At 36.5% G+C, this 21,056-nt stretch overlaps 1 protein-coding gene across 6 annotated transcripts in view; it reads left to right on the top strand.

Moving 5' to 3' along the window:
* The window catches only part of mpp3a (MAGUK p55 scaffold protein 3a), a 28,348-nt gene extending 7,835 nt beyond the window's left edge, over nt 1-20,513 (top strand). Inside the window, exons 7-21 of one of the 6 annotated variants that reach the window (XM_082175598.1) lie at nt 82-163; nt 700-785; nt 4,782-4,856; nt 4,992-5,188; nt 6,668-6,732; nt 7,198-7,218; nt 8,242-8,283; nt 12,703-12,759; nt 12,870-12,935; nt 13,680-13,841; nt 14,804-14,884; nt 15,432-15,525; nt 15,609-15,717; nt 17,840-17,968; nt 18,258-20,513. In XM_082175598.1, the coding sequence (XP_082031724.1) occupies nt 82-163; nt 700-785; nt 4,782-4,856; nt 4,992-5,188; nt 6,668-6,732; nt 7,198-7,218; nt 8,242-8,283; nt 12,703-12,759; nt 12,870-12,935; nt 13,680-13,841; nt 14,804-14,884; nt 15,432-15,525; nt 15,609-15,717; nt 17,840-17,968; nt 18,258-18,437 (1,446 nt within the window). In that variant the 3' untranslated portion in view covers nt 18,438-20,513. The remainder of the gene's footprint in view (nt 1-81; nt 164-699; nt 786-4,781; nt 4,857-4,991; nt 5,189-6,667; nt 6,733-7,197; nt 7,219-8,241; nt 8,284-12,702; nt 12,760-12,869; nt 12,936-13,679; nt 13,842-14,803; nt 14,885-15,431; nt 15,526-15,608; nt 15,718-17,839; nt 17,969-18,257) is intronic. The other 5 variants (XM_082175599.1, XM_082175600.1, XM_082175601.1 and 2 more) reach the window with 5 other exon arrangements.
* Nucleotides 20,514-21,056: the final 543 nt, after the last annotated feature.

A 21,056-nucleotide genomic window follows, 5' to 3' on the forward strand; every position in this document is an offset into this window, starting at 1 on the left:
AAATTGCTCAGGATTCAAGATAATTTCATCTGTCAGCAGCATCAATATGTAGGTGATTGTTGTTTGGTGTTTCTCTCTCAGGGTGCCACTATCCGGCGGGATGAGTCCACCGGGGCCGTGATTGTGGCTCGGATCATGAAGGGCGGGGCTGCAGACAGGAGTGGTGAGTGACACTTCAAAGAATTTGTCTTTAATCAAGAGGTCTCATTTTACTCTCATTTTACTCTTCATGATGCAAAGCTATTTTACCAAATATACTCCTGAAATGTGTTTTATCTTTTGTTTTAATTACCATTCCATTATATCAATGGAAAACCATTGCAGTCTTCAAAGGTTCTGTATTCATCACTAAAACCATTGAAGTTTCTGAATATCCCTGCACCTTTACTGAGATATGCATGTTATTTTCACCTCTGTGATGAGCACATGTGTCTGCTGCAAAGGCCCATCTGTGGTGGTCAAGGAGGGTCTCCTGAGACCCAATCAACCGAATCAAACAGACTCACTAACCACCTGACCACAGCTGTTGCCATGGGAATATAACCCATATATGCTGTGTGTGTGTGTGGTGGGAATGATCTTGGTCATTAAAAATTAATTTAACTATGCCATAAAGTGTATTGTGGATCAAACACAGCGGGTGCAGCTTGAACATGTAGTAGTGAATCTGTAAATCAGGTATCCTTCCTCTCTCCACAGGTCTGGTGCATGTCGGTGATGAACTGAGAGAAGTCAATGGCAGCTCTGTAATGCACAAGAGACCAGATGAGATCAGTCAACTACTGGTAAGGAAGACCTCCTGACTTCCTTCACATTCATTTGGCATGATTAATTATAATGATAAAAAACAAACAAAACAATTAAACACATTAGCACAAAATGAACAAATGCTTCTTAAGTTCTGTTTCAAGGTATTTTTCTATCATCAAAGCATTTCAAGCTTGACTTAATATCTTAAAGGGATAGTTCTCCCAAAAATGAAAAAAAAAGGTCATAATTTCCTCACCTTTATGTTGTGTCAAACCTGTATGACTGCTGAACATACCTTCTGCTGAACATAAAACAATATATATATATATATATATATATATATATATATAGTGCGTCCATACAATATATTACTTTGTAATGCCATTATTGCCTATTTAATGCATTTGCATGCCACAATTTTAATGTAATTGTTTCATGTAGTATAATAATATAATTATATTATTAAAAGTACACTATGTAACTTTTTTTTGTTCAGAATTCATAGACTGTAAAAAAAATATTGACGTATTGTCTGTTGACGTCACCTGTAGGTTTCGTAGCTGAGGTGATGTGACGGCTAACAGACAGCAGAAAAATGTCTAGTAGTGACAGCAGCGACAATCCACCTGTCACTCAAGTGGCCACGCCCTTAATTATGCAGAACTTTAAGGCTTAATATAATTTAAATGGATGAGTTATAAAAAAATATATATTTTTTTAAATAAAAAAATAACAGTTGTCATGAAAGGCAAAATTAGCTATATAGACCAAAACCACTTTTTGCACCAGGCTGTAAACACATTTTGTTCTGCTGTAAAGTTGGGCATATTAACATGGGGGTTTATAGGATTGACTCTCTTTTGCAGCCGGTCTCTACCGGTCAGTCGATGAATTGCAGTTTAAGTCACTTCCGTGTTGGTTTCAAGAGAGAGACAGGAAGGTTGCCGCTTGTCAAAATGCATCATCATCATTCCTTCTTCCAAACATCATCATTCCTTCTTCCAAAGCGAGTTTTTGTCTTACTCTGATTCACTATGTTAAAGGTATAGCGGAGGATCTTTCCAAATTTTAGATAAGACCCGCCCTCTCCACTTTTTGAAAAGTTTGATTGATTCACCAGAATGATTGACAATTAGGAGGACCAATAGTTTAGACTACCCAACAGGAAGTAAAACATCCTCCGCTATACCTTTAAGCCTATTATAAGTGTTTATATTTTAGACTTAGCGGGATGGTTTTCATGGGAAATTGCGTACATAATTACGCCACTCGCCTGTGCGTGTCTCGTCATATCCGTATTATATTAATAGAGAAAAGTTGCTACTTTGAAGCGTGTATGGTGTGGGAGTGGCATAGGTTAGTTGTCACGATAAGCGAGAAAGGTTAACATAAGGTAAACACTGAACAGAGGAGAGTCTGCAGGCAAAAAGAGAACAAGACAGAGCTCGTAACAAAACAAGAATCAACATTGGCTTGGATTTTTGGAGATGGCAAGAATTGGGAGATTTAAAATGTAGTAAATGTGGCGCATAGATGGTGTTTTTATTACTCAACAGGTGAGAAAGGTATTTTATTGAACAGATAAATTGCCATATGTAGCTCTCTAACAGAGTTCAGTGGCATTATCTATTGTGAAGGGTCATTTCACTTTGGTTGTTGTAGTGCTGTGCTAGAATTTATTTTCAAGGAAGTACCGTGTCTATTAATGGTATAGCTACAGTAACGTCTTCAGATAGTCAGCTTAAGATCCTTTCCATCTAAACCAGTTATATTTCATAAGCCTAGTAGTGAATGTTTTATGATCAGTAGGATAATCTCTCTCTCTCTCTCTTTTTAGTTATGAGTAAGCAGGGTTCCCGCGGGGTCGTAGCCCTCAAACTGTATTCACTTTATAGCCCTTAATTCTGTAATTGTGGACAAATGTGGGCACAGAGGACTCAGATGTGACCCTATTTTTTATTTATTATAAATGTTATATCACTGTCTTCGATAAAATTTTGTCTATCCATTTATGGTGTGTTTTTTTTATTTTGGGGGTATTTTTGAATTTATTTACTTCAAAAAGTACCATATTTTCTATGTAAATTATGCTTATTTTTTTGAGTGTGAGTTTTTGGCATGATGAGAATGTTGTACAGGATCAGCCCTTCATTTGTGTGTATGTTAGATATGCATTGTATTGGATCTATTGATTTATTTTGACAAAAAAACAAGAAGAATGCTCTAAATTACAGTTTTTGCTCTAAATTACATTACTTTCACTTTCACTTTCACCTTCACTGTCACTGTCACTTTCACTTTCACTTTCACTTTCACTTTTTCCCATTCATTTCTATGGGTGCCCATTTTTGACCCAAATACAAGATTAAGGATTTTTTTTTTTTTACCCACTTAACATTGTAGAATTGAGTCAAAAAAAATTGTGTGTGTTCAGGAGGCAAACTTAGGAAAAGTGGCCAAGTCTTGTACCGCTCAGATCAAGGGAAGTATTTTTTAAAAATAAATCAACATTATTTTGCCCACATTTGTCCAGAATACGGTTTTAAAAAGTCTAAAATTCGGAACTTTAAATTTAAGGCCTTAAAATGTCTTAAAAACGGCCAGATTTTCATCCGTGGTCTTAAATTTCATTTAGTCAGGTCTAAAAAAGGTCTCGCCAAGGTTCATATATCATATCTTTTGCGCGCTCAAGTTCGTTAAAATGTAGGCGCGCGCGCGCTCATAATTGAAGCGACGCACTCGTTTTTTTCCAGGCGCAGCGAAATCGTCATGTGACAAGAACCAACCAATCAGCTTCGCCCCTTTCCGTAACAACATTGAAAGCTCACTCAACTGGAAGGATGCGGGTGCACCCAAACACTACGGGTGTTTTTGTCTTCTCCGTAAATAAATCTTGAAGCAGAGCTACAGCAAGCGTTTCTCGCCGGTGGAAATCATGGTGGAAATCCATTAGCCACTAAAACTTCTTTGTCATTGTGGAGAGCGCAGTGCATGGTTGCATAGCAACGAGAATTTTACTATTAATAATAAAAGATAAGCTAAAGTGCATTGTAAATGTCAGTAATTTATCTTTTTATAAAAAATTATTTAAAGTCTGAAATATGTGAGGTTTATCTTTTTATAAAAAACTTTTTTGTCTAAACTTTATTTGAACTTGTACATGTTAGTAGCCTGCCCTATATAACATGTTGCAAGACACTTTTAAAATCTGGCTATCATTTTTAATGGTATTATTTTAATGTTTATGTAAACAAAAAGTGCATATTGATGCTAATTTTATTTGTTATTTGCTGGTTTTCGACATTGTGTAGTTTTAGTACTTTTTGAACAGGATTCTGTGATAACGTGGTCATTTTTGTCACTATAATCATTGAAATGAAATCATCTCTAGTTATGATCAACTATGATCAACTAAAATCAACTAATTATGTGTTTTTTACAGTATAATATGCATAGTACAATTTTCTATAAACAAAATATATATCTGATTCTGATTCTGACACACGTTGTTGGGTGTGGAAGGTTACTAATGTGATTGTTTTATCTGTAAATTAAATTTATGTTTTTTCAATTAATTCATTGAAATAAAATGAATTCTTTGATTTGATTTTTTTTTTTGGTCGGTCTTAAATTTCAAACTTTATGGTCTTAAAATGTCTTAAAAAGGTGTTAAATTTGACTTGCTGAAACCTGCAAGAACCCTGAGTAAGAACCATATTCATCTACACAGTCACACAGAGCCGAGGCACAACCAAAACAATGTTGTGCCGCAAAATTCATGCAGTTTTGTTTTTTAACTGCTAGAGGGCCAAAAGTTACATAGTGTACCATTACCTTTAATAACAAAATTATATTATTTCAATTTTGGGGGTTTTCTCAGCAAATATTGTGATTAATTGTGAATAATTAAATGAATTAATTGGCATATCATGTACTTGATTTGATTTACCTGTTTAATATAAAATAATCACCTTAATCATTCCCGTTTATTGTCAAAACAGAATCATTTGAGCCGTTTTTTTCTTTCTTAGTCTCAATCACAAGGCTCTATCACATTGAAGATCATCCCAGCGATCAAAGAGGAGGACAGGCTGAAAGAAAGCAAGGTGATTGACTATAAAAATAGCATAAAACCAGTATTAAGCAGTACAATTTAGCAGTAATCAGCCCAGCATCTCTCCAGTTTTTTTTTTTCTTGTCCAATGAGTTTGTATCTTGTTTGTACGGTGTGTCATCTTCAGGTCTACATGCGGGCACTGTTTGATTACACTCCATTGGAGGACAAAGCCACACCATGTCAGGAGGCAGGGCTTCCGTTTACACGAGGAGACGTCCTGCAGGTGGTCAGTCAGGATGATCAGACGTGGTGGCAGGCCAAGAGAGTGGGAGATTGCAGCCTGCGTGCAGGCCTCATCCCATCCAAACAGTTTCAGGAGAGGTGGGACAAGTCATCCATAAAACACACACCTCAGATATGTTTAGTTTGCATGAAACTGCTAAAAAATTTAGCTCCACTCAAAAACTAAACAAAACACTTTTTGCTCTCTCCAGCTTAATTTTGCTGGTGAACATCTTGGCTGTGCTAGTCCCACACTTTGACTGGTACTAAACCAGAAATTACCTGCATAAGCCAAAATATACTTTAATATAATTTCGGGAGCACTTTTACATTCCTGTTCCCCATGTACATACTATTTACTTATTATAGTAAATGCAATAACTAGGTGATAACTAGGTACTAACCCCAAACCTACCCTTAAACCTAACCTTAACCCATGTAGTTATCTTAAATTACCAAGTACTTTCTTAGGTAAGTACACTGTAAGTACACTTGTATTTAAATATATTTGTAATTACTCATTTGCAATGATGAAGTTGCTATTTAGTACATTGAAAATATAGTTACAACGATGAACAGACTCAGAAACGAGGGAGAATGACTGCAAATGCTATTTATTTATAAAAAAAAAATAAAAAAAAGACACAAACTAACTCAAAATATCAGAGAAACGCGGAAAATCAGGAACAGAACTGAATGCACTGAGCACATCAATGAAACAGCCTAGAAAAAACTGGGGTTTAAATACACAAGATAACAAGGGACAGGTCTGGGTAATTAAGCACTATAGCCAGGGTAACTATGGAGACAAATAAGGGAGATAAGGAAAACACAGGAAGTGAAATACATGAACAATAAGAACAGAAAATACACTTCAACGTAAGAGTCCTTGAACACAAAACAGGGGAAACAAGACAGGAAGTAACAATAATAACTCTTGACATTAATATTTAAAAACATACCACAGTTCATATTATATTCAAGTACTTTACTTGTGATTTAGTATGTTAGTCAACACATCAAAATAAGCATATTTCTTTAAAGCATGACACAAGTTTATTAAAACGATTTAATGTATTTTTAAGTAAAACGTCAATTTTAAATTATTACAACCTTGACTAGCATTTTTTAAAACACGTGGTAACTTAGGTTGCTTAAAAACAATTGTCTGTATATCAGCATGACTTACAATAAACCGTTTGTGTTAACCAATAAATGTGTTAAGAGATACAGTTGTGTACAACGTTATTGAGCAGTTGCTAAATCAGGTGTAAATGGACAGTGTGGCTGATGCATCATTGTTAATAGTTACAAATTAAATCAAATTAAATTTTCAATTATATTAATTCTAAATTATTAGACAGAGATGGGCCAGTCTGTCTTTTTGTCTTTCATCTCAGCAGGGTGTATTTTGGATGGATATACTGATAATAGGGTTTTTTCTTTCACCAATGAGTTTGTTTGATCTTGCTCAATAGTATATGATGGCTCAAGTCAGACCGGCACAAAATATATTTGCCAAGGGATTTAATGTTTTTCAGCAGTTTGAAGTTCTCCTAATATGGTTTTCCCCCTCAGGCGGTTAGCCTTCAGAATAAAAATGGGCACTCTTCAAAACTCCAAGTCTCCCCAAAAAACTGTCTGTGAGTATTTCAGAGTGATTCTTCTTTCCTTACTGACACCCCTTCAGTTATTAATCAGTGTTGACTAACGGGAGGCATAATTTGCTCGTGTGAAGTGGCCAGGTGATTATTGAGCGCTTCATGTTCACTAATCTAAAGCTGATTAGAGAACAGACACATCTGCAGATTAGCATCATGCCCGCTCTCTCTCTCTCTCTCTCTCTCTCTCTCTCCCTCACTCACAGACTCTCATTACGTGTGTTATATCTGCTCCTCTTCTGCTTTTTCCTTTATTACTGCATCTCTGTGTTGGTCTCACTGTTGACCTGCATTTTGTGGGAATGATGCCATTTATGATCAATCTCTATATAATAAACTCCAGGGCCAGTATAGCATCTTTTCCCATTCAGAGTAAATGAAGTCTGCAGTTTTGTCTCCTTTCGTCGTCATCATATATTTTCCTTTTCCTTTTACTGCTGACACCAGATGACCAGGGATGTGATAAAGGTTGGTCTTCTAGATCTGAGTTCACACATTCACGCAACACACACATATTGGTACCACAGTGATTAGGGAATTAGGCCAGTCTGTCACCTAATCTAATTTAATTCCTGGAGAGAGACTACAACTGCTGTTACACTGTACACACACACACACACACACACACACACACACACACACACACACACACACACACACACACACACACACACACACACACACACACACACACACACACACACACACACACACACACACACACACACACACACACACACACACACACACACACACACACACACACACACTTTGGGTTTCCATGTTTATGTTTTACCTGGGGCTAGTCCCCTCATGTGGGTCATGTTGAGATCACACAACCATCCAAATACAAGTACCTTATCAGTAACACTTTCGCATATGGAATAAATTAATCTGGATGACTGTAAATAACACATTTTTACACTGGCATCAGTAACTGACACCTCTTGCTTTTGCATAATACTACATTAACACCGTTAGGTGTCAGTATAAGACAAGTCCAATATGAGTAGCATTTAGACCAGTACAACAGAAACAAAAAAATTACTGATTATACCTACAAGTATTCCCAGTTTTCTTTCACAGATTGGCTGTCAGGTGATGTTATATTCCATTCTTTTTTTTCTTTTTCTTTTTTTAAATCTCTACCGCCTTTTCTCATCTCTTTTTCAATCTAAGGGCCTCATTTCCATTATTTGTAGGTTATAAAACACCCATTGTTTCCTTTGAGTCTCACTCAACCACAAAAGCAAATCCTAATATTTACATTCTATCAGACCATCATTTTCTTCTTGGCAAATAACAAAGCATCTTGGTTGACCACATTCGTCATTTCAGTCTGCTGAAACACCTGCTGCCCGCCCGCCCGCCTGCCCGCCTACCTACCTACCTAATCGTTGAACCTGCTTGTGTAACTGTAGTTCTGCAGCCCTGCTTTTCTCTCCTGATCTCCTCTGCTCACTCCCTCTCTCCCTGCTTGCCTCCCTACAGAAGACTGTGACTGTGAGGGCTATTTCAATGGACAGTACATAGGTGAGAAACTGCATGCCCTCTCCTGTACCCAGGCAGCGCCTGCTAAATCTGAAATGTACTAACCTTCTGCCTGAATGAGCATCTATTGCTGCCTGCCTCTGTGCCAAGAGCTATGGCCTTGATGAGGGGAGGCCGGATTGGGTTTTTAGCAGCGTGAAGGGAATTTTAGCTTTCTCAAATCTTAGACTGTGAAGAAGCCAATTTGCAGTGGTGCATTGATGTTTCTCTGGAAGAGAGACTGAGAAGCGGGCTGCTATTTATTTATTTTCCACACCTTTGATTTTGCATAGTAATAGAAAGAGTATGTGAGTGGAGCGGAACAACAGCAATTTTTCCTCAGTAATCACTGCCGGGTTTTACATTTCGCGCTCCTTACTCAGTGGTGGGCCTGTTTATGGTCATTTCATGTTTCCTCTGATCGGATTGATATCGAATTGTGAAAAGAACAGATGTAAATGCCCTTCAAAATGCATCTGAGACAGATTGCACTCCGACCCAAAATGGTAAAAAATAAATGTGTAGGTTAGGAAAAGGAGTAGCCAGATACAACACCGCTACAACACGCATCTCCATATGGCCCGCTGGAGATGAGTTTCTCTTCTCAGCAAGCAGACGCACAAACTGCCGCAAATTAAACTCAACGTTTTGCCTCTCATCCTGAAGCTCAACACACATGTCATCTTCATTAAAAGTGGTGAATGCTAAATTCTCTGACTAGTGCTGATTCTGCTCTCACTCCTCTTTGATCTTGAAACCAGCAGATGATAAATAAATTGCTACACATAGCTTATCTGTTACTTTTATTTGCATATGGCGTGGGAATTGAAGATCGGACTTGTATTCATTTTGCAGAGAAATATTTATGTGGAAATTAAGTGTAAATGGAACAGTTTTAACTGGGATCTGATAGCTATCCGATCAGTAAAAAAACATGAAGTGGTCAAGTGGCTCAATGAAAGAAACTCCACTAAAGTAAAAGATGTATTATGTAGGCTAAGTAAAATAACATTTATGCAATTTATGTACCATTGTGAGCAAAATTATGCAAGCTTGTTTCCAATATCTAGCAATTCTGACTTTTTAAACTCACAATAGCAAGTTCTCATTATTCAGACTTTGTTTCCGAGTTCATAACTCGCAATTGAGAGCAAAAAGTCATTTTTGAGAGATTTAAATGTGCTAATCTGAGAAAAAAGCCAGAATTGTGAGATATAAACATGCAATTGAGAGAAAAAAAGTCATATCTGCGAGATTTAAACGTGCTAATCTGAGAAAAAAAAGCCAGAATTGTGTGATATCTCAATTATCTCTTTTATTCCGTGGCAGAGACAAGCATTGTTCACCCGTCACATTTGTCTGTCATTATTCTTCACAAAAGATTTTGTAATTTTGATTAACACCTTTCCAGTAATACAATTAATATAACATTCATTTGAAATAATATGATTACAATAAAATAAAATGTATTCATTTTTAGTCATTTAATTACATATAGCACATAAGCAGTGGTTTTACCATGGTGAATTCTTGCTCACATGATAGTGTTTAATTTGATTTGATTTGATTTATAAGACAAAAATAGTGAAATACACATTTGTCTAGGATAACACAATAAAGTTAAAAACTTGGTTTCATTGCGGTCCTTGATTTAAAGCACAAACTTCACTCATAGTGACAGGTTACTTTGGCATTGCATACTATTATAAATACAAAGCTACAATAGGTTTCCACATTTGCAAATTTTACAATCACAATTAAACATCCACACAATACACTAATACAAAATCATCACTAAAACAACCTATCTAATAACCAACTGTTAACATTCACACTAAAACCAACCATATTAGAAATACTTTTGATTTCCAGAGGCAACAAATTCCACAATTGAGCCCCTGAGTACTCAAAAGTCCTACGACCATACATAGTTTTAAAACAATATAATGTAATATCCATGAGACCTAGTATTATAAAGATGTCTCTCACTTACCCTAGAGAAATATGTTAAAATATGTAGGAGCTCTTTTATTGATTAAAATGTGCTACTCTGCTTTCTATAGGTAACCAATCTAAAATGAGATACATCAATATGTGCAAAACTATTAAAACCTAAAACCAACCGTATCAATTTATTTTGCGATTTCTGTAACTTATCCAACCATACACGAGACAAATCAGACATCCAAGAAATGCATGCATACTCAAAATGACATTGAACTAAACATGATGCAAGTAGTTTTAAATTTTGTTTATCCATAAAACGAACAAATTTTGTTCTGGCATTAACCTTACCTAAAGTTTTCATAGCCATACTTGCACCACTCAAATCATTGTCAAGGACACAGCCAAGATAATGAACACTATTTCTGTTTGATATTACACTATCCCTTACCTTGATAGACATGTTAGGAACCTTGTTCAGTTTCATTTTAGACCCAAATAATGTGAATTCCATTTTACCTAAATGCAATAAGAGTTTATTTTCAGACAGTCAGTCTTTTACTTTAATTAACTCCCCACTTAATGTCACTTATATTTTACCAATATCCTTGTCTGAAACCAGTAATGTCTATGATGGAGTGGTTTTAAAACGGGTTTGGAGGGATTGAGAACTCCAACACTCTGACTTACAAGTAAAACATTCATAGCTCTAGGCAAAATCATGCTCTGCAATGCTCACATATTGATAAAAAGAGAGGAAAGCGTTGTCATCCCTCTGAGTTAAAAGTGTTAGAAACATGTCTAGCATGTTTCAAGTCTCATTAGTTAATGACGCTAATTGGAGGAGCTGTTAAGAGAGTGAAGAAAGAGAAGTGATATTCAGTTCATATGGTGTTAGATATTTCATTCACAGGCTATTACACTATTTACAGAATGTGTAGCAGATGCAGAAATCTTTATAAATAGGCCTTTATAAATATGTGTTAGTGGGGACAACCAACAGGCTGACAGCTTCTCATCTATCTTCACCAGTCTCTTTCTTACGATCTGTGAAGATATGCTTGACAAAGTTTAGATTTATGTGACTTTCTGTGATTGGCTCGAATAAGTAGCTATGATATTTGAATCACTGGTGCAATTTTTCAGCACAGAAACCTTATTGTTCACCAATCATCTGTAATGTATAAAATTTTTCCCAAGTGGTTATTACGCTGAAATAGCATGTGATGTGATTATTTAAATTAGCGCAAAGACGCCTCTTTAAAAAAAAAAAAAAATCTACATTAGGATTGTTATGGATTGCTGTTTGCCTGTCAAAATTAACATTGTACTAAAAAGTTTTACTTTTTTTACTTTTCTATTGATCATATCAATAGTAACTGATTAAATAATAGCCAAATATGTAACTTTAAATATGCACTAGCCTTTAAAAGTTTGGGGTCAGTAAAGATAGTTTGATAGATATTAATACTTTTATTCAGCAAAGACTGAAATGGATCAAAGATGACAGTAAACCATTTATAGCTTTATATATAACGGATTTCTATTTCAATTTGTAATTTCTTTTGAACTTTTGAAAAAATATAAAGCAACACAACTGTTTTTAACATTGATAACAACGAGAAATGTTTCTTGAGCAGCAAATCAGCATATTGGAATGATTTCTGAAGGATCATGTGACACTGAAGCATGTGAGTGAAGTAAGGGCTGATGAAAATTACATTTTAAAATAATATATTCATATAGAAAACAGTTATTTTAAATTGTAAAAATATTTCATAATATTACTGTTTAACTGTACTTTTGATCAGATGAATGCTAACTTGTAGGGCACATATGCTATCATTAAGCGAAAATCATTCTTAGTGAGACTTTTCCTTTGGTTCAAATATGAGCAAATCTTAGATTACATTGAAACTATAGATGAGAATAATGACCTTACCTTCCTCCCCTCTGGCAGGTATAGTACTTTCCCTTGCCCGGTCTCTATGTGAATGTATTCCTCTCTGCTGCCTTCTGCTTTATGTAGTCCTCCATCCCTAAAAACCCCACCCCTCCAAAACCACTGTCAGGCTGCTGCCCTTCTATAGGACACTCTGCACATTCCACCCTGCACGATTGGCTGTGCACTCACTCACTGAGTCAAGTGTGTGATATAGCTAATGTGCGTGACGGCAACTCTCAGCCCTTAGCCACTGACCTAGAATCATTTCAATAATCTAGTAGTGTAAATACTGGGAAGTGCCAAAGATAACAGTGGAAAGGCTTTGAAGACAGCAAGGAATCTGCCTCCACAGAATATTAGAAAGCACCAGTAAATTTAGTCAGAACTCGAATATCTGTCATTTAAAACATTCTTAAAACATATTTCTTAGGTTTCTTAAATATTGTTTGATAATTTGTTGTTGTGCTGCACTCTGTTACATTTAGCACATTTGACTATATTTAAATCCTGCTGATTTGTGATGAAATGTGCAGATTTTGAGCAGGCCAACTTTTGGGGTTGTGCTGATGCAGACTTCAACAGAATTCACGGTCAGTTCTAAATGATCTCAGAAGTGAAAGTCTAAACTGATTTTGGGTCAGTTGTTGAAGGCAGTGTGTGGCTTATGCACAAGTGTGAGGTGGTCTAATGCGCATTGTAGTCTCTTCGAAGTGTAATGCAGTGGCACCCTCCTGTGGCCAGGTGTTTTCCTGGGAGTTTTACTCAGGTACAGTCCTCAATCTTCCCACCACTAACCTCCATGTCCTGAAATATAAAACCCTTTACAACATTTTTCATAACATCAGCAATACTCCTAGAGGGTGGGGTGAAGATTACAGGAGATAAGAGTTACGATACAGGAGTTTCATTGGAGTCAGACTATGGCTAATCACTGCTTGCTTTCAATATTTTATCTTTATCTGTATCATTACTATACAAAGTGAAAGTGTGAGTTCTTAAGAGTGTAAATAGAGTAATCAATTAAATTGAACTATGATTAGACTTTTGATTGTCTTTCACATTATTCTGTCATTATAACTATAAATACATTAAATATACACTACTATTCAAAGGTTTGGGGTTAGTAGGATTAGAAAAATGTATACTTTTATCCAGCAAGGATGCATTAAATGCATTAAAAAAAATATTATGTGATAAGTAATTAACATTAATTAATTATTATCAACTGTTTTTAAAGAAATGTTTCTTGAGCAGCAAATCATATTAGAATAATTTCTGAAGGATCATGTGTAGACCTTGAGTAATGATGCTGAGAATTCAGCAGAATAAATAACTTTTCGCAGTTCTTACTGTATTTTATAACTCCTACATATAAAACTCCTACTGACCTCAAACTGTAAATGGAAGTGAAAATAAATAAAACAAATTGTCTTGTAATTAGTTTTTTTCTTTCTTCTCTTAGACATGTAATAAATAATGTTTTCTGATTTTGTGACTGTCTCTCTCTCAGCCGGTTTAAGGAGAAGTTTTCGTCTAAGTCGGAAGGACCGTCGTGGTTCTTCAGGAGAGGCCAATGTTTCTGACCAGAATGACACAGAGTTCCTGACCTATGAAGAAGTGACACGTTATCAGCAGAGGCCCAATGAGAGACCCCGATTAGTAGTTCTCATTGGTAAGATAATATAAAACATAATATTTCAACTACAGTTTTGTATTCTGTGTATATTGTGCAATGTTTAATTTTGGTGGAATAAACTGCTCACTGATTAACTGTTATATATATATATATATATAAAAAAAAAGACTTTAAATATAAATGGGAGGCACGGCGGTTGTCTAAGTCCTCACCATTTTACAAAGTAAACAATAGCCTATCAGTTCAGTCAACCTTGTGTCCTATTAAACATAATTATAAATAATTATAAATTCACATTTCCGGGTTTCTCAGAAGCAGAACACATCATAGTTAGGTAAACTTCTATAGCGGTGATGAATGAGAGAAAACATTAAATATATTTATTGTGTTCACATTTGCTCAAATAGCAAAAGAAAAACACCACAGTAGTGTTTTCACAACTTTTAAAAAGAGATAATGTTGTGATAACGGCAGGCAGAAGAGAGAAATACATCAATTTTACCATCACTCCCACAGCCGCTGTTTTAGAAACACCCTCACAGCAGCTTTAACTAGTTTCTTGTCATTTGATGGTAATATAATACAGAGTCAAGTGTTATAAATGTACATACTTAAAATATATATATATATATATATATATAAAAACACTGTCTGTGAAAAGGGTCCATTGGCAGCTTGAGCAAGGAAGCTAACTTTTCTTACTCGGCATACCTAGCAATTCCAGAAAATATACCAAATCAGTTATTATAATTAAGGAGCTACACTATTCCTTCCATAAACCACTGCCTGTATCAGGAAGATGTTTGCCAACACAGTTCCCTGCATCCCACATTCTGATGATACACTGACCCCTAGTGGCAATAATGATTTTACTCAGCTTCAGAAAGTCTCTGTGATCTAAGTGATCTTCTGAAATACTTTTTTCTTGTACGTTGCAATCTAAGTACATAGACTACTATAAATGCTCTGATTTGAACTTGCTGCTTATCTTTGTGCAGGTTCTCTGGGAGCACGCATCAATGAGCTGAAGCAAAAGGTCATTGCAGAAAATCCCCATCGCTACGCTGTGGCTGTGCCCCGTAGGTCTTGCCTCATTTCCTATTCAGGATGAAAAGAGTTTCCTGATAAATACACTAGCTACATTATGCACTCATAGTTCAAACCATTAACATTCAAACTTTCCAGTGTTTTTAGACTTTAGAAATGATCTATGTGAAATTTTAAATCACAAAAAATTGTCATTGTTCACTCACCATCATGTTGTTCTTCAGATGAAACAAAATGCAAATTTTGGAAGAATATCCTGGCCTATATATATATATATATATATATATATATATATATGTGTGTGTGTGTTTGTGTATGAAAGTGAAATAGGACTGGGTGCAAAAACACAAATGGAGAACTACGTATTTATGGTCCTTTTGCATTCTTTTTGAAGCTTGGCAGATTCGGTTCCCATTATAATTGCATGAAAAACAATCTTTGAGATGTTTATTTTTGTGTTCCCCACAAATAAAAGCCATGCATGTTTGGCAAAACATAAGGGTGAATAAATGACAGCATCATTTTGCAACTATCCGTTTAAACCACATGACATTTTTGGCTCTCTGTCCTCCATCACAGACACCACACGGCCCAAAAAGAGCCACGAGAAGGAGGGAGTGGAGTACCACTTTGTGACTAAGCAGGCCTTTGATGCAGATGCACAGAATAACAAGTGAGTGCTGCTGTGATGTGGTCTTCTTGTACTGCTGCTTTGAAAATATATTGTCCAATTGTCATACCCTGACTTGTCTGCAGATTTATAGAGTATGGAGAGTATAAGGAAAATCTGTATGGGACCAGTATAGAGGCCATCCGCTCCGTTCAAGCCAAGAACAAGATGTGTTTGGTAGACGTACAGCCTGAGGTAAATAACAGCAGCTTTTGCCCTGGGTGTTGATTCAAGAACCACTGTAAACATTATCATTTATAATTGACATGAAAACAGCAAAACTATTCTCTGATCAGCTTAAATTATGCACAAAAGCATTATGTCGGAAACACTTAAATTTAGGGTTCAATTCTCACTCTATTAACTAGTTGCTTTTTAGCATGCATATTACAAGGATATTGGGTGTTTATTAGTACTTATAAAGCACATATTAATGCCTTATTTTGTATGACCATATTCATGTTCTTCCTTAATCCTACCCAATACACCTAAATGTAACAACTACCTTTCTAACTACTATTTGGAGTTTACTGAAGCAAAAGTCGTAGTTAATAGTTAGTTAACAGTGAGAATTGGACCTGGGGTGTGCGATATCACGATTTTTTATCGTGTTCGATTAAAATGTCTCCACAATCTGCTTTTGAAGAAATATCGTATAGTGCTACAGTGTATTATATCAGCTGCAGTTCTGGCGCCTCCGTCCCAACACACTGTACAACGCGATGTACATTCACATCACATGTTAACACAGAGGTCGAGTTACACTCACAGGATACTGCAATTCACAAAAGTAAATTATTTGCATGTGCTTTAAAGCCTTGCTGTTTAAACATTTCATTCACGTGCTGATGCGCTGTTCTACATTTACATTTACATTTAGTCATTTAGCAGACGCTTTTGTCCAAAGCTCCTTGCAATTTAGGACTAAATTAAATATGAGATATGATATTTGTTCCATATCGCCCACCCCTAATTGGACCCTAAGCTTAAGTGTGACCCATATGTCTTATTACATGTTTTGTAGATTTGAATATGTTGCTTTGTTTATATTTACAATTTTCATGTATCACTTGGCCAAAAGGAAGTCTTTCTCTAATGCTGACATGTACTGACTGGCTTCACCTTCAGGTGGAGCTACTTGCCTATTGCAAAAAGCATATTAGTTGTGCAAAACCACACACAGCACTTTACCCCCGATGGCAAGAATCCTTCTTATGGACATGGCAGGAAATTTACCTTAAACTTGCTCTCATGCATTTTTAATGTTTTACCGCTACTGGCTGAAACTGAACATGAAGTTTATCGGTGCATACAGACCTCATAATTTACTTTTTTTGTCAAAAAATGCCTTTAAATTTGTCCATTTATGTTTGAGATTTTGCTGCATTCACTCACAAAAACAAATGTTTTATATATTTACAAAATATGTTCATGGAACATGATCTTTACTTAAAGGGATAGTTCACTTTGAAATAAATTTTTGGTATGTTTTAGCTTACCTCAAGGGCATCCAAGATGTAGGTGTCTTTTTTTCCGCAGTAGTTTCAATTTTGATATTTTTAGGTCAAACCGTTCTTGTCTGTCAGTCATATAATGCAGGTCGATGGTCACTGTCTCAAAACACAAGCACAGAGTCCAAATTAAAACAATTCCCCGTCGTCCAAATTAAACAATTCCCCATCGTAAGTACACATTGATGGCCTAAGACACGAAACGAGCGGTTTGTGTGGGAAAACGAACAGTATTTATATCGTTTTTACCTCTTATACGCAGCCAGTCTACGCACACGTCAGATCAGATCACTCGGACATGGCTGTGTATAAGTGGTAAAAACGATATAAATACTGTTCGTTTTCTCACACAAACCGCTCGTTTCGTGTCTTAGGCCATTTACACTACTTACGATGGGGAATTGTTTAATTTGGACGACTGGGAATTGTTTTAATTTGGACTCTGTGCTTGTGTTTTGAGATAATGACCATAGACCTGCATTATATGACTGACAGACAAGAACGGTTTGACCTAAAAATATCAAAATTGAAACTACTGCGGAAAAAAAGACACCTACATCTTGGATGCCCTTGAGGTAAGCTAAAACATACCAAAAATTAATTTCAAAGTAAACTATCCCTTTAATATCCTAATAATTTTTGGCATAAAAGAAAAATCGATAATTTTGACCCATACAATGTATTGTTGGCTATTGCCACACATATACCTGTGCGACTTATGACTGGTTTTGTGATCCAGGGTCACAAATATAGATAGTGTCATTTAACCCTTCACATTACTGGTTTTGTTGTTTGTCCTGCCACAGGCTCTGAAGGCCCTGCGGACAGCCGAATTCAAGCCTTATGTCATTTTCGTAACACCACGAATCCCGGAGAGTCGCAGACGCCGCAGTGCCGGCACCTCGCCGGGTGGGGGTGAACATGGGCGAATCACAGTAAGTCTCATCACAGGTTTACATCACTCAGCTCTCAAGAAACCCTGTGGCACTGATCAACAACAATTATCCCAACCTCTCAAAAATCAGCCTTGAAATTGTGTCATTTAGTAATAATTGCAAATAAATTGCCACGATTGTCTAGCTTTAAAAAATGAGCTTAAGGTTTGTATGGGAAAATCACATAATCTACAGGCACGTTATATCTAGCTTGATTATTATTTTTGCACACATCTTCACACATCTCTTTCATTTCATTCTCTACACTTTCTCATCTCTTCATTTTCAGGAAGAGGACCTGCAGGAAATGCGTCTGTCTGCACAGCAGATAGATCAACAATATGGTCATCTAGTGGATCGGGTCCTAATTAAGGAGGACACTGCCAGTGCCTGTGCAGAACTACGTAGCATCCTAGAAAGACTGGAGCGGGAGACCTTCTGGGTTCCAATGAGCTGGGTCAAGGCCTAGGAACCCCCCCCCCCCCCCCCCCCCCCCCCCCCCAGCTTTATTCAGACTGTTGACCAAGTAGAAGTCCACTGAAGGCTTCTTTTCCTCCATACGGTGCAGTCGGACTGCACTCGTCCTTCTTGGCCTGGATTCTTTCAGCCATCCACCATCTGTAAGGGAAGGTAGAGTTCTGTGCAGAATGGATTTTTCAATCCCGTTCACATCATCTCCCACCAAAAATATGATATATTTGATTCCGCTCCCGCCCAAAACGTTCACATTTTGTCCTGTTCCTGCAAGCAAAAGCCCATAGGAAGAGGTCTAAGTGGATTTTTCAGTCCTAGTCTGGTTAGAATCTGTATTGTTCTGGTGTTGCACACTCACACAATGCTTCAGATCTCCAGAATTGTGCATGCTGTTATTATTAGATAATTATACTTTGCGGGAGCCCATCCAGATCCAGGAACATGTTGCATTTAGTGAAATCCGGTTCTGCCACATATCAGTATCTTTCCTCCTGGGCCGCACTGTTGCGTTAGGTCCCGCATACCTCTTAGGGAAAGCGTAAAGAGACTAAACAAGAGACTTAAAACTTTAATGGGAACAGGCCATTGAGGGTGTCTGTCTTGATACAGATTTTGTTTTCAGGCTGGGACATGCAGGCACAAAAGCACTTATATAATTTATTTTTTTAATGACTTTAATTATTTATTATTTGCATTGTTGTATCAAAACATTTGTTTCTTTGATACTTTGTGGTTTCCTTTTAGGTTATTTAAAGAGTTTCAGTAGACTGTTCATTAAAGCAATACTTCAGTTGCGAACAGATTATATTTTCAGAAAGGTATTAAATGTGGAATTTGGTTTCCATAGAACTCCACATCTGGCCACAGCAAGTGGGAAATTTGCAGATTGAACTGTACATTTTTCTGCAATGCACAGTAAGCCTTTCCCACGCACACCCATGCAGAGACTCATTTAGCAACTGTAATTACTTCAAGTTTGAAATCATTTGAAGTTTTGATTTCATAAAGTGTTGCCTATCAGACTTAACTGTCTAATTGAATCACAGAAATCAGGTTATTTTTGAAGAGCACGATTGATCAATGTTTAACAGGAAAATATTAAACTCCTGCTGTGCCAACAACTGTCTCAATACACCAAGCTTTTCTTCTCAAAGATTTTCTTCATTCGGAGGGTTACGAAATACCACGGCAAAGCACTTAAGCTACACATTATCTTTGTAAATATGTAACTAAGCTTTCTGGAGTTTAGGTTTGTTAGATGTAGATGAACTAAGACTGTGTTGAGTTGAGACAGTAATACACAGGCCCTTTATTTTAAACCAAACTTTGATTGTAAAGGTCTAAGCGACAGTTCAGTGTGCATATGTTAAAACTGCATTATGAACTCATGCATCTTTTCAGGTTACACTTTTTTTAAGGCGTCCTTGTTACAGAGTAATTATACATTTAAGTACTGAGTAATATTAATTAACTACATGTACTTACTATAGGGTTAGGATTAGGTTTGTTGTAGGGTTAGTTGCATGTAATTATGCACAATTTATAGTTATTATTACAGTAACTTCATGTAACTTGTGTAACAAGGACACTGTAAAATAAAGTGTTACCAACTTTCACATTCACAATTTCTCAAGAACTTTCTACCATTTCCCAACGTATCATACAAATCTTCTTGATCCTACCTCACCTTGTTTTGAACTGAAATCTGTCGCTATTGTTGTAAGCTGCCATTCTTTGGTGTCAATTCTTAATTGTATGTCATGTACTGATTGCAAGTAAATAACAAAACTTATCAAGAAGTTGCCTGTCTTGAATGTGCAAATGTGAGTATTATGACAAATGCTGCCTCTTATTACAAATTTGTCTTCAGACTGGAATGACAGTGAGCAGTACTACGTGCCTTTGAGGATTATTCTGTCAGCCACTCTATTGTGCATTAACATTATGAATATATTCTTTGCTGCGGGCAATCAAAACCCGAGACTGCGTTATCCCATTTCCAAGCTCACAGGCTATTGCTTTTTCTGCCTCATGTTAGATTGCATTTATGACAGTTTGACAGCTGCTGTCCTAAAACAGAACTGAAATAAACAATGTTAGATTTGTACGAAAGATTTGTTCAATAAAAATCTCAGTTCAATATTTGAGATTTCCACAAGACATGGATGAATCATTTCACCTAATATGTAAGCAAAAAGGTATACACATCAATCAGACTGGGTGCTAGTTCTGCCAAATTCAATCTGGAAGTGGTGAAAAATGAAGAAAACAGCCAAACAACATTCCCTCAAGTGGAGTCATCCTTTAATTATTTTAAAAGCGTCAAAGAACAGCCAGGCGTCCGATCAAACAACCTAATGTTGGAGACCTCTGAGTGTCAAGGCTTGCTTATTCATTAGTAGATCAGGGTCTTTAATTGGAAAATGGGCAGAAAGGCCTGGACTCAGTGAAAGCTTGGCTATCTTTAGCCAGCTTTATTTCACAGGTCCCTGAGCAGTGGCATATTTGTGTGATAGACTTCCATCCTAATTGGGCTGAGAGGGAGGAATGTGATGCTTGCTAATCGACATTTGTTTGATTGTGTGGGAAGAACTGTTATTTGTTTGGTGGCAGA

The sequence above is a fragment of the Leuciscus leuciscus genome, assembly GCF_965113295.1.
Source record: "Leuciscus leuciscus genome assembly, chromosome: 1".
NCBI classification, from domain to species: Eukaryota; Metazoa; Chordata; class Actinopteri; order Cypriniformes; family Leuciscidae; genus Leuciscus; species Leuciscus leuciscus.